Source organism: Orycteropus afer, unplaced genomic scaffold, assembly GCF_000298275.1.
Source record: "Orycteropus afer afer isolate SDZICR_OR568_19922 unplaced genomic scaffold, OryAfe1.0 scaffold00157, whole genome shotgun sequence".
NCBI classification, from domain to species: domain Eukaryota; kingdom Metazoa; phylum Chordata; class Mammalia; order Tubulidentata; family Orycteropodidae; genus Orycteropus; species Orycteropus afer.
This window is the reverse complement of record NW_006921744.1, coordinates 6,595,093-6,608,135: the sequence shown is the minus strand read 5'-3', so window position 1 is coordinate 6,608,135 and position 13,043 is coordinate 6,595,093. Positions and strand designations below refer to the sequence as shown.

Below are 13,043 nucleotides of genomic sequence, written 5' to 3'. Positions count from 1 at the left end.
CCCATTACAAAAACAAGGAAACTGAAGACATGAGAACTTTTTTCAATAGTTCCTAATCCTGGCTTCACTTTAGAATCATGTGGGCATTTTTAAAACTCTAGATGCTCAAGCCCTACCCCTAAACAAACTAACAACAAAAAACAAACTCACTGCCATCAAGTTGATTCCGACTCATAGTGACCCCTTTGGGTTTCCAAGGCGGTAAATGTTCACAAAAGTACATTGCCCCATCTTCCTTCCATGGAGTGGCTGGGTTTAAAATCCGCCCCCCCACACCTTTTGGTTAGCAGTCAAATGCCTTAGGCACTATGCCACCAGAGTTCCTTAGGCCATACCCCTAGAAATGCTAATTTATTTGGTGTATTGTAGAATCTAAGCACTGAAAAGTTTTTTAAAATATCCTTATGTGATGTTAATGAGCAACCAGGGTTGAAAGCCACTGGGTTAAGTAAATAGTCCAAGACCACAGAGAGGAAGTTTGAGCATTTTTAGGGCAGGGAATAGGACTGATTTATTTTTGGACTCCAGAAGGGAATGAATGCATGAGCTGGTCACATTTCTGATTCACGTTAGCCTAGGTGGAAAGCTCCTGATACTCTTTCAGCACCATGTTGCTGCTCTTGAATTTTTATATCTTAAACATAATACCCATAATAGGTTCTTAACTTCAAAAGAGACTGCTGGAGAGCTCCATTGTGTAGTGCTCTTTTGGAAAACTTTGTATTTCCTCAGAGAAATCTCTCATTGAATTAAATTTAAGAAATAAATGCTAATAATATAGGACTAGTCATTTTTATAATAATTATAAATAGCCATCTGTCTTCCATCCTTACTGCTGTTGAGTAAGATCCGACTCATAGCGACCCTTCCTTGGGTTTCCAAGGTGGTGTCTCGACAGAAGTAGATTGCCCCATCTTCCTTCTGAGGAGTGGCTGGTGGGTTTGAACTGCCAGGCTCCTAGTTAGCAGTCAAATGCCTTAGGCACTATGCTACCAGAGCAATTTTCAGAGCAGTGGACATTGGTTACTTTACTGAAAGATATTCTCAGGACAACTGGAGAAATGGTTTCTGGTGCACATCTTCAACTACCTAATCAAACAACTACTTACTGTCAGTTCCAACCCCTGGCAACCTAATGTGTCAGAGCAGACCAGTGTTCCACAGGTTTTCAACACCTGTCACCATTTGGAGGTAGGTTGCCAGGTCTTACTTCCAAGGTGCCTGAGGGTGGACTCGAATCTCTAACCTTTCAGTGAGTAATTGAGTGTTTAACAGTTTGAGCCACCCAGGGACTCCTCCAAATATCTACTGAATGTTAATTATGTTCCAGGCATGATACTTAATACTGTGGCCACACCTCAGTAAAAGATAACCAAGATCTTTTCTTTCATGGAACTTTTATTTCAGAGTCTAAATTCAGACTGGAAACTAAGCTTTAAGAGATTTCAGGATAGAATAATCTTCTCTGCAGAAATACCTTCTAAATAGACTCATCAATGAATGTGAGGGAGTTTTTGAAGCAGTTGTTTCATGCATTAATGTAACAGGCTCATCCTGCCCAACTCACTGCTTTGTTCACTGAAGGCGCGGGTGGGGGTGTAGAAGGGGGCGAGGGAGTTTCAGAGTGGGCAGGGTGGAGGGTACACACTGAAAACACACAAACTCTTACAGATTCGTAATGGTGAGAAACATCTATACTGTAAGATAGAAGGAAAACAGGGGAAAAAATTTTAAGTTCATAGGAGACAGTGATTACTCTCAGCTTGAGAGTGAGGATGGGAATGGAGGATCAAGAGGTAGAGATAACGGAATTTGACCTGTACCTGCAAGAAAGAAGATAAAATTTGGCAAAAACAGAAAACAACCCAGCTCCCTTGATAGTCCCAGTGTAATTATTCTGTAACAACAAACCTGCAAAATCAGCAAGCTGAACACTTGATTTATTAGCCTAAAGAGGCTTTAAGAGAATATTTTAATTCTCAAATATCCTAGAACACCAGTAGTATTATAGTCATGGTTTCCAACAATTTCATGTTCAGTTGAAGTGGTCATTTGGAAAATCACAGCCCAAGTCTGTTTGAACACTTTCTGATCGCTTAACATTCATATAGCAGAAACCCAAGCATGCATTTTGTATTTTTATGGCACAAAGGAATGGTAGATGAAAAAGGTGTGCCAGGAAATTAAGATCCAGATGCTACTACATGATCCTGGTATCTCACATAGGGCTCCAACAAGGCACAGATACTTGAACTGTGTGCTGTTAAACAAAAGCTCACGGTTCATTTAACTTCCTGATAGTTTCATATTTGGAATGAAATGTGCCAGTAAAAACATATTGAAAATATTAAATATACTGTATTAGATAAGATTACCCCCAGAAAAAAGGCAAAGGAAAATAAAACTTCCAAAGAAAACATTGCATTTGTGTAAACAGTGTTGGGGCGCCCCTTGCTGGCTAATATGTGTATTATGCACTTCTGTCCGCATTCCTTGACTTTTTTGGTAAATTCAGTTTACTTCTTTTCTTTGGGGGTGTGGAGTCATTCTAGATTTTACACTGTGATATATATACTTTCTAAGGAGCTCTGGTGGCATAGTGCCTAAGACATTTGACTGCTAACTGGAAGGATGGCCATTCAGACCCACCAGCTGTTCCATGGAATTAAGACGGGGCAATCCACTTCTATAAAGATTTATCACCTTGGAAATCCAAAGGGAATCATTGTGAGTCAGAATCAACTCAATGGCTGTGAGTTTATTTTTTTGGTTTTATATATACCTTCTGGTTGCTACTCTTAAATGACTAGTTTTTGTGTAGCTCTATATGGTATTAAAAAAAGAAAGCAGTTGCTGTTGACTCTGACTCATCGTGACCTGTGTGTCAGAGTAGAACTGTGCGCCACAGTGTTTTCAGTGGTTGATATTTTGGAGAAGTAGATTGCCAGGCCTTTCTTGCAAGGCACCTCTGAGTGAATTCCAACTGCCAGTCTTTCAGTTGAGCACTTAATTATTTGTGCTGCCCAGGAACTCCTTATGCTGTTAAAGCAAGTCTAATGCATTCTCCAATTCCTACCATACTTCTTAATATGTCACTTTTCCTTATTTCCCCCTACTCTGTGAGCTTTTCATCTTCTACTGCTTTGTCGCCCTGTCTTCCTTCCTTTACTGACCTTGCTTGAAGCAGTCAGTCTCACTTCTTGTGGGGTCCGGATTTGTGGGCCAGGATGACAGCCCTTCTGAAATATGCCTTTGACTCTTTTGGCCTGTGAATCCCCAAGTGGGCTTGCAGCAGAGGTTCCAGAAGGTGTTAACATGCATTACATCACTCTCTTTATCCATTTGCTTGTTCTTAACTATAAGTCATTTCTTTAAAGTATTAAAGAGCAAAAATGTCACTTTGACATTTTAAGGTGCATCTGACCCAAGCCATGGTACTTTCAGTCACCTCATAGGTATGCAAAAGCTGGACAATAGATAAGGAAGACCAGAGAAGAATTGATGCATTTGAATAATGGTGTTGTCAAAGAATATTAAATATACCATGGACTATCAGAAGAACTAACAAATCTGTTTCAGAAGAAGTACAGGCAGAATGTAGACACAAGGATGGTGAGATTTTTATCTCATTTACTTTGTTATCTGGGGGACTAGTCATGCTTGGTAAACTAGAGGGTCAGTGAAAAAGATGATCCTCATTGAAGTGAATTGAGACAATGGTAGCAACACTGGGCTCAAATACAGTAACAGTTGTGAGGATAGGACGAGAGTGGGCAGTGTCTCATTCTGTTGTACTTAGGATCACTATGAGTCGGAACCAACTCAGCGGTACCTAACACAACACAAAACAACTGTAAGTCGGGTTTGTTCAGATGCTTCCTTTTTGTAATCTTCCATATGGCACAGAGTGCTGATACAAGTAGCCTAGAATGAACTGAAGAAGAAAATATGGACGTGTGAGAGCTATAGTACAGGCACACGGCAAAGATATTGCAGGTTCAATTCCAAACTAACACAATAAAGTAAATATTGCAATAAAGCAAGTCACACCATTTTTTTGGTTTCCCAGTGCATATAAGTTATGTTAACCCTATATTGTAGTTTTTCAAGTGTGCACTAGCATTATGAACAAGTTTGAAATATTTTGAGAATTACCAAAATATGACACAGAGACCCAGAGTGAGCACACACTGTTGGAAAAATGGCACCAATGAACTTGCTTGCTTCAGGGTTGTCACGAATTTTAAATTGGTAAATAAAAATAAATAAACCTGCACATTATCTGTAGAGCTCAATAAAATGAAGCACAATAAATGAGGTATAGCTGTACAAGTCATGTATTAAAGTGATCTGGTTCAAAAGAGTAAAGTGAGATTAAACTGACGGCACACAACAACAAGTGAAGATAATTGATTATATGGTGTACAAACAAATCTTTTTCTTCAAAGTATTATATTTGTAAACCAGATTTAATTTTTAAAAATCCAGTACATTGAAAGGTCTCCGAAGTAGCACATTAGGAAATGTTCATCAAGATAGAATAAAAATTACATCATCTTCTCATTCTACATTTTTTAAATTGTGGTGATTGAAACTATTAGAGCTCCAGTATGCCGAGGCATCTTTCTATGTGGTTTTATTTCTAAAGCTATAGTTCTCTGTCCACAATGTTAGGACTTTCCTCGCTTCCCCCAGCACACAGGCACTCTTAAGGTACACAGGCCAGAGGAACCAAAAGACACCTATGGCTCAAAACGGCTCCTTTGCCCTTCCTGTGTGCATGGGAAATTGACAGTCTTAATAGAATAAAAACCTCAAGGGAGATAAAAATTCCAGTGTGCATCAGCTCTGGACCTTGCATCACAGTAAAAAATGAAGATCTTTGCTGTTAGCACTCTGTTGTTGTTGTTATGTGCCATCAAGCGGCCCCGACTCATAGCGACCCCTCCTTGGGTTTCCAAGGCAGTATCACTACGGAAGTAGGATTGCCCAACCTTCCTTCCAAGGAGTGGGTGGTGGGTTTGAACCGCCAGCCTTCTGGTTAGCAGTCAAGTGCTTTAGCCACTATGCTACCAGAGCTTCTGTGTTAGCACTCTACTATATATAAAATATTGTGTATCTTGTTGACTGGTCTTTAGAATATGTTATCCTTCCCAGGTTTTGAGGTATCCATTTTCTCTGGTGCAGATGGCTTAGTCTTCCTTTCAGAAGAACTGCTGTTAATTACGGTTCATGTAACTTTTAAGGATCTGGAGCCAATGATGATTTCTTAAACTGTCTCTGATCTTGCCAACCCTTCTGAAAGGAGTCTATGTTAATTTCTAAAAGACCTAACTTTTTGGATACATTGTCAGTAACATGATAACCAAAAACACCAGGCCCACTGCCATTGAGTAAATTCTGACTCAGAGCCAACCCCCCCTTGGATTTCTAAGGCAGTAAATCTTTATGGAAGTAGATTTCCCCCTCTTCCTTCCACAGAGCAGCTGGTGGGTTTGAACTGCCAACCTTCTGGTTAGCAGTCAGATGTCTTAAGCGTTGTACCACCAGAGCTCCTAGTAACATGACAGAAGGCAGAATTTTCCATTCCACAATTAAAAACGCAATACTGGGTATCATCACTTAGTCTTAACCCAGGCATATGAGAAATGTCATGCCAACAAAAACAATCTGTGTATATTTTTAACACAAAAGAAATTCTGGAGTCTTCTTATATAAAACAAATTATCTGAATTTAATGAAAGGCTTATGAAACATGTGTGGACATGAAAACGTAGAATGAAAGCATGAAGAGGAGCGCCAGTGGTCAGAGAAGGGGCCTGGAACAGTTCTAATGAGGATCCAAACCCTCCTCTGTATCCAGTTTATTATCACCGAAAAACACAGCTTGTTAGTGTACACAGTCAGTATAATTTAAATATAAAGAAAAACAAACTCACTGCCATTGAGTTGATTCTGACTTATAGCAACCCCCACTGGGTTTCTGAGGTGGTAAATCTTTATGGAAGTAAATTGCCCTGTCTTCCTTCCGTGGAGTGGCTGGTGGGTTTGAACCACCAACCTTCTGGTTAGCAGTCAAATGCCTTAGTCACTGCGCCATCAGAGCTCCTTAACTTAAATATTGTTGTTGTTGTTGAAATTAAATGTAAATAACGTAAAATACAGTCTTTATTAATAGGTCGCTGTTGCGTTGATTCTGAGATTCTGACTCTTGCTGCCTCCCTGTGTGTCAGAGTAGAACTGTGCCCCACAGTGGCTGATTTTTCAGAAGCAGATCACCAGGCCTTTCATCCAAGGCACCCCTGGGTAGACTCGAACCTCCAACCTTTTGGCTAGTAGTTGAGCGTGTTAACCGTTTGCACCACACAGTGACACTCCATAGTCTCCTTTTGTTGTTGTTGTTGTTAAGTGCCGTCGAGTCGTTTCCGACTCATAGCGACCCCATGCACAGCAGAACGAAACACTGCCCGATCCCGCACCAGCCCCACAATCCCTGCTATACTCGAGCCCATCATCGCAGCCACCGTATCAATCCATCTTGTTGAAGGCCTCCCCCTCTTTCGTCGACCCTCCACCCTACCAAGCATGACATCCTTCTCCAGGGAATGGTCCCTTCTTACAACATGACCAAAATAGGTGAGACGAAGTCTGGCCATTCTTGCTTCCAAGGAGCATTCTGGCTGCACTTCCTCCAGGACAGATCTGTTAGTTCTTTTAGCAGTCCATGGTACTTTCAGCATTCTTCGCCAGCACCACAACTCAAAAGCATCAACTCTTCTTCGGTCTTCCCTATTCATTGTCCAGCTCTCACATGCATACAAGGTGATTGGAAATATCATGGCTTGTGTCAGGCGCACCTTAGTCCTCAAGGAGATATCCTTGCTCCTCAGCACTTGAAACAGTTCCTTCGCAGTTGACTTTCCCAATGCTACACGTCGTCTAATGTCCTGACTGCTGCTTCCGTTGGCATCGATTGTAGAACCAAGCAATGTGAATTCCTTGACAACCTCAATCTTCTCTCCATTGATTGTGATGCTGCTCATTGGTCCAGTTGTGAGGATTTTTGTTTTCTTTATGTTGAGATGTAATCCATACTGCAGACTGTATTCTTCAACCTTCATCAGTAGGTGCCTTAAGTCATCCTCACTTTCAGCAAGCAAAGTTGTATCGTCTGCATATCTCAGGTTGTTAATGATTCTTCCTCCAATCCTGATACCACATTTTTCTTCATATAGTCCAGCTTCTCGGATTATTTGCTCAGCATATAGATTGAATAAGTGTGGAGAAAGAATACAACCCTGACGCACTCCCTTCTTGATTGATAGTCTCCTTTAGAAATCTCTAATCAGGTTTTCCATGTCAAGTAGGAATTTCTTTGTTTCTGTGAGTTATAATATGAATTATTTGGGATGAATAAAGAAACTAATTCTTTCATTTAAAAAAGAGTAATTGTATACAACAACCTGTAGAAGGTACTACATAAAGCCTCTTTTTTTTCCTTATATTACAGTATTTTTAAGACCTCAGAGGAATTTGGAATCTATAGACCCACAGTTTACAATTCGGAGGAAAATGGAACAGATGAGGGAAGAAAAAGAACTGGTGGAACAACTCCGTGAGGTACCCAAGAAATATTATCTCACTGAATAATAATTTTCCGGATTGAAACATAAGTCTTTGTTTTTTGAAAAAGAGACTTTGAAGCATTGTCTACAGACCTAATTTAAAATCTAGCTAGGTCACTTACTGATTGTTTGATATTGGGCAAGTCATTTCTCATACCTGAGTTTCAGTTTCTTCATCTATCAAAAAAAAATAGCTCTGGTGGCATAGTGCCTAAGGCATTTGACTGCTAACCAGAAGGCTGGTGGTTCAAACCCACCAGCCACTCCTCAGAAGGAAGGTTGGGAAATCTGCTTCTGCAGTGATACTGCCTCGGAAACCCATTAAACTCATTAAAACCAAACCTACTACCATCGACTCAATTCCAACTCCTACTGACTCGATAGGGCAGAGTAGAACTGCCCCATAGGGTTTCCAAAGCTGTAAATCTTTTAAGAAGCACACTGCTTCATCTTTCTTCCACGGGGCAGCTGGTGGGTTCAAACCATTGGCCTTTTGGTTAACAACACAGTGCTTTGATATTATGCCACCAGAGCTCATTCAGATTACAGTAAACTAAACCAAAAATTAAACATTACTATTGAGTCGATTCTGACTCATAGCGGCCCCCATTGGGTTTCCAAGGCGGTAAATCTTTATGGAAGTAGATTAACCAGTCTTCCTTCCACAGAGTGGCTGGTGGGTTTGAACTCCTTAATCACCAAGGAAGAAGTCCTAGGTGTTAGTTATTAAAAGAAGCACATTATGAATTGTTACATACGTACAAGGTTGAGCTCATGCTAAATCTCCACATTTCACAAGCAAATTTTATTGACTGCTGCCATATGCCAAGGACCTCTGGTGGTATTGTGAGTATAGCGTTTGGCTGCTAACCAGAGGTTAAATGAAATATGAGGAAATACATATGTAAAAATAAAATAAACTTACATATATTTTATTTTTCCAAGGGCAAATCTTTATATTACAGTATTTTTAAGACCTCAGAGAAATTTGGAATCTATAGACCCACAGTTTACAATTCAGAAGAAAATGGAACAGATGAGAAAAGAAAAAGAACTGGTGGAACAACTCCGTGAGGTACCCAGGGAGTTAGCAGTAGGTTTGGGAATTTACTTTTCCCTTGCAAAAATAAAACAATAGGTCTGCATCTTTATTGTTACAAATGATACTTTATGCAGTAAAACCTGTGAAAGCAGAACCTGTGTAAGCTGGAAACCTGTCAGAAAAGGAAAACTCATAATATTTTCCACTGAACAGAGAGCAATAGAAAAGTGGTGACTGCACCTTGTCAAAAATGGAAAACTTGCAAGACCTGGAAAAACAAAGCAATCCCATCAGGTACTGGCTCTCACAGTATCACTCTCTGTTTGGTGGAAAATATTTGTGTTTTCCTTCTCTAACAGGTTTCTGCCTTACACAGGTTCCAACTTTTGCAGATTATACTGAAGAAAGTGGAGAAAGATCCTTCTGTGTAATAATGTTGCATGCAGTGATTTTCATGTACTTCATTTATTGCAAGCCACCAAATTAAGTCCTTCCTTTTTGGGACTTCATTATCCATTTAAAAGAAACTTTAGTTGCAAAACAGAGACTTTTATGACTTTGAAAACTGGTGTCTCTAGTTCCACTTCTAGGAAGGTGGAGTAGATGTACTTTTCTCTATTCATCCTGCTAAATCCAATAATTGTTGTTGTTATGTGCCAACTCATAGCGAACCCTCCTTGGGTTTCCGAGGTGGTATCACTATGGAAGTAGATTGCCCAACCTTCCTTCCAAGAAATCCAATAATAGTAATAATTTTTTAAAACCCTGTATGATAGAAAACAAACATAAGAGTACTTTAAAAACAGAGAAGTGAAGGCAGACTCCCTAAGAACCTCAGTACCCAAGGAAATGACATGGTGTTAAGTTCCTTGTTTTTTGTTTTACCTTCATATATTCCAGACATGGCACTAAATAAGCTGCAACTCAGAAACACCAACAGATGCAGTCAAAAAAAAAAAAAAAAAAAGCCCCAACAAAAGTCTACTCTCTCTCAGCAAAGACCAGGAAAGCAGCCACTTAGGAAATTAGAAAACTTTTAATCCATAACTACATTACTCCAGCCACACATCACAGAAAAACTTTATATCCCCACCCTAGCCATGCCAGAAAAGGCTGAGTGGTTAACTTAGACTTCTTCCTTCACCAGACCTCCAATGGCCCCTCTGAGGTGATATCAGAAATGAGCAGGTAGGAAGCCAGAAATTTCATCCACATTGACAAGTAACAAGCCTCTCTCCAGTCCTGCCTACAATGTCAGTGGAGACCATGTACAGAGCCTGGATTTCTATTCCCACCCAACAGTAACAAAGGCAATATCACCCCTGCCCCTCGGGATGGTATCAGAGGAGACCTAGTGTAGAGTCAGGACTTTAACCACTGCCAGCAGTAGTGAGGTAGGACCTACCATGTTGTCAATGGAGACCATGTGGGCAGCTAGAACTCCAACCCCCACCCAGCAGTAATAAGGAGCCTCTCACTCAGGGATCAGTCAAAATTGAGGGAAACTTGGACTTGTACCTTTATCTGACAGTAACAGAGAGGTACCCCTCTTCCCCTCTGGAACAGTATCCAAAAGAAGGCACTTAAATTGGAAAGTTTAAATAAGATCCAGAGTCTTACAACGTGATACAGAAATGTTGTTTTCAGTCAAAAATTACTCGTCATACCAAGAACCAGGAAGATCTCAAGTTAATAAGAACAGTTAATCAATGAATGCCAATACCATGATAGAGATGTTAGGATTATCTGACAAGGATTGTAAAGCAACTATTATAAAAGTGCCTGAATGAGCAATTATGAAAATGTTTGAATCAAGTAAGAAAATTAGAAAGTCTCAGCCAAGAAATAGAAGATAAAAAGAACAAAATAGAAATTTTAGAAAAGGTAAACACAGTAACTGAAATAAAAAGTTCAGTGGATTACCTTAACAGCGTAATGGAGGAGACAAAGCTAAGACTCAGGGAACTGAAGATAGAACAATAGAAATTACCCAGTTAGAACAACAGAGAGAAAACAGACTGATAATAAATGAACAGAGTCTAAGGGACCCGTGTGAGTATATCATAAGATCTAACATTCACATCATTGGTGTCCCAGAAGGAGAGGAGAACGAGAGCAGACCTTACAAAGTCCTAGAGAACTGCTGGCTAAAAACTTTCTAGATTTGGCAAGAAACATAGTAAACCTATAGATTCAAGAAGGTAGGTGGATTCCAAACAAAATAAACCCAAAGAAATCCACACCAACCACATCATCATCAAATTTCTGAAAAATAAAGGTAAAGAAAAAATTCTGAAAACAATGAGAGAAATGAGATCTTACCTATAAGGGAGAAACAATTTGAATGAAAGTGGATTTCTTACTAGAAACTATGGAGATAAGGAAAAAAGTGACAATATTTTTTCAAATGCTAAAAGAAACAAACTGTGAGCTCAGAATCCTATACATAAAGAAAATATCCCTCAGATGTGAAGGGGAATTCAAGACATTCTCAGATGAAGAAAAGCTAAGAGACTATGTCACCATATACGTGCTCTAAAAGAATGCCTTAGGGAATGAAGGTCTGTAAAGAAAAAGAAAATGGTAAAAGAAGGAACCTTGAAACATCAGCAAGAAAGAAAGCACGGTAAGCAAAATCATGGGTAGATACAATAGACTTTTCTTCTACTCAAGTTTTTGAAATATTTGACAGTTGAAGTAAAAATTATAACACTCTCTGATGTGGTTCTAAATATATGGAGAAGTTATAAATGGGAGGTGGTGGAAGAGGGAAGTAAAGGGGGCAAGACTTCCAAATTTACTTAAACCAGTAAAATAATGACACCAGTAGACTTTGATAGTTATGTTTATAAAATGTAGTATCTATAGCAGCCACTAAGAGTTGTACAGAGAGATACACTCAGAAATGCTATAAATAAACTAAAATGAAATTCTGAAAAATGTTGAGATAACCCAAGGAAATCAGTAAAGAAGAAAAAAATAAATAAAATGACATTTAATTCCTAACATATCAATAATTGTGTTAAATGAAAATGGTCTTAGTTAAAAGAGAGATGATTGTTACTCTTAGCTGCTGTCAAGTCAGCTTTAACTCACGGCAACCCCATGGACAACAGAATAAAGTGCTGCCTCTTCCGGTGTCATCCTCATAATCACTGACAAATCTGACTCCATCACTGGGGCTACTGTGTCATTCTATCATACCAAGGATCTCCTGGATTTTCCATCTTTGGCCCTCTGCTTTGCCAAACATGATGCTATCCTCTGGCAATTGTTCCTTCTGATGACATATTCAAAGTAAGCAAGTCAGACTGTTTTGTTGCAATCTATAGGGTATTCACTGACTAGTTTTCAGAAGGAGATTGTTGGGCCTTTCTTCCTAGCCTGTCTTAGGCTAGAAGCGCCACTGAAACCTGTCCACCATGAGTTACCCTACTGATATTTGAAATACCCGTAATACAGGTTCCAACATCATAGTAACATGCAAGCCACCACAGTACAACAAACTGGCAGGCAGCTGGTGGAAAAGAGGAATTAGCAGAGTGAATTAAAAGATGTGATTCAGGACTTCTGGCAAAATGGCAGGATAGGCAGACAAGCTACATAGACCCTCTGCAACAATGAAATGAGGAACCAATTGAAACAGATACAGAAGGCAATCCTGGAACCCTGAGCTTTGAAGAGAAGGATAAAGAAGTGAATTAAATACCAACTAGGAGAAGAACCTGAATGAAAACAGTGAATAAGGAGACAAACGGAGCTGCAGATTGCCCTAATGGTGAGCCCATTTTGAATATTTACAAGTGGTACAGCCATTTTTAATATTTCAAGCAGCATTCCAATCTGGGCAGCAACCTAAGGATAGCCTCTGTTTGCCAAGGACAGCACAGGCAACCACACTGGAACTCATGACTAGAAAGTTTCAATATTTCTCTTGTTACCCTTGAGCCCTACCCATTCTTGGTGAACAGAGGTGTGGCCATCTCCCATCTCCACCCACCTTCTGGAATGGCAGAAATTTCATCCTGGTTGCACACCCTGACAGAACTTGGGTGCCCTGCCACCCTCCCACCAAGCCCCCAATTTTTGTTTTTGTTTTTTAAATTACTCTTTTTTTCTTCTTCCTTTCTTTTTATTTTATTTCTCTTTCCCTTCTCTCGTTCTTTGTCATCCCCTCTGTTTTTCCTGGTTCCCTTCTTTTTTCTCTTTCTCTTTTGGTTTGTCTCATCACTTGTTTTTTTTTTTTTCACAATTTTCTCATTTTTTATTTGTTGTTATTATTGTTACATGCCGTTGAGTCAGATCTGACTCATAGCGACCCCTACTCCCTACTCTTACTCTTACTCTTATCTCCTATTCTGCTTTCCTCATATATT

General features: G+C 39.6%; 1 protein-coding gene across 1 annotated transcript in view; it reads left to right on the top strand.

Annotated features, from left to right (window-relative positions):
* Positions 1-13,043, top strand: part of LRCH1 (leucine rich repeats and calponin homology domain containing 1) — a 343,960-nt gene that overhangs the window by 292,073 nt on the left and 38,844 nt on the right. The window contains exon 17 of the mRNA XM_042781726.1: positions 7,511-7,620. Coding sequence (XP_042637660.1) covers positions 7,511-7,620 — 110 coding nt within the window. The remainder of the gene's footprint in view (positions 1-7,510; positions 7,621-13,043) is intronic.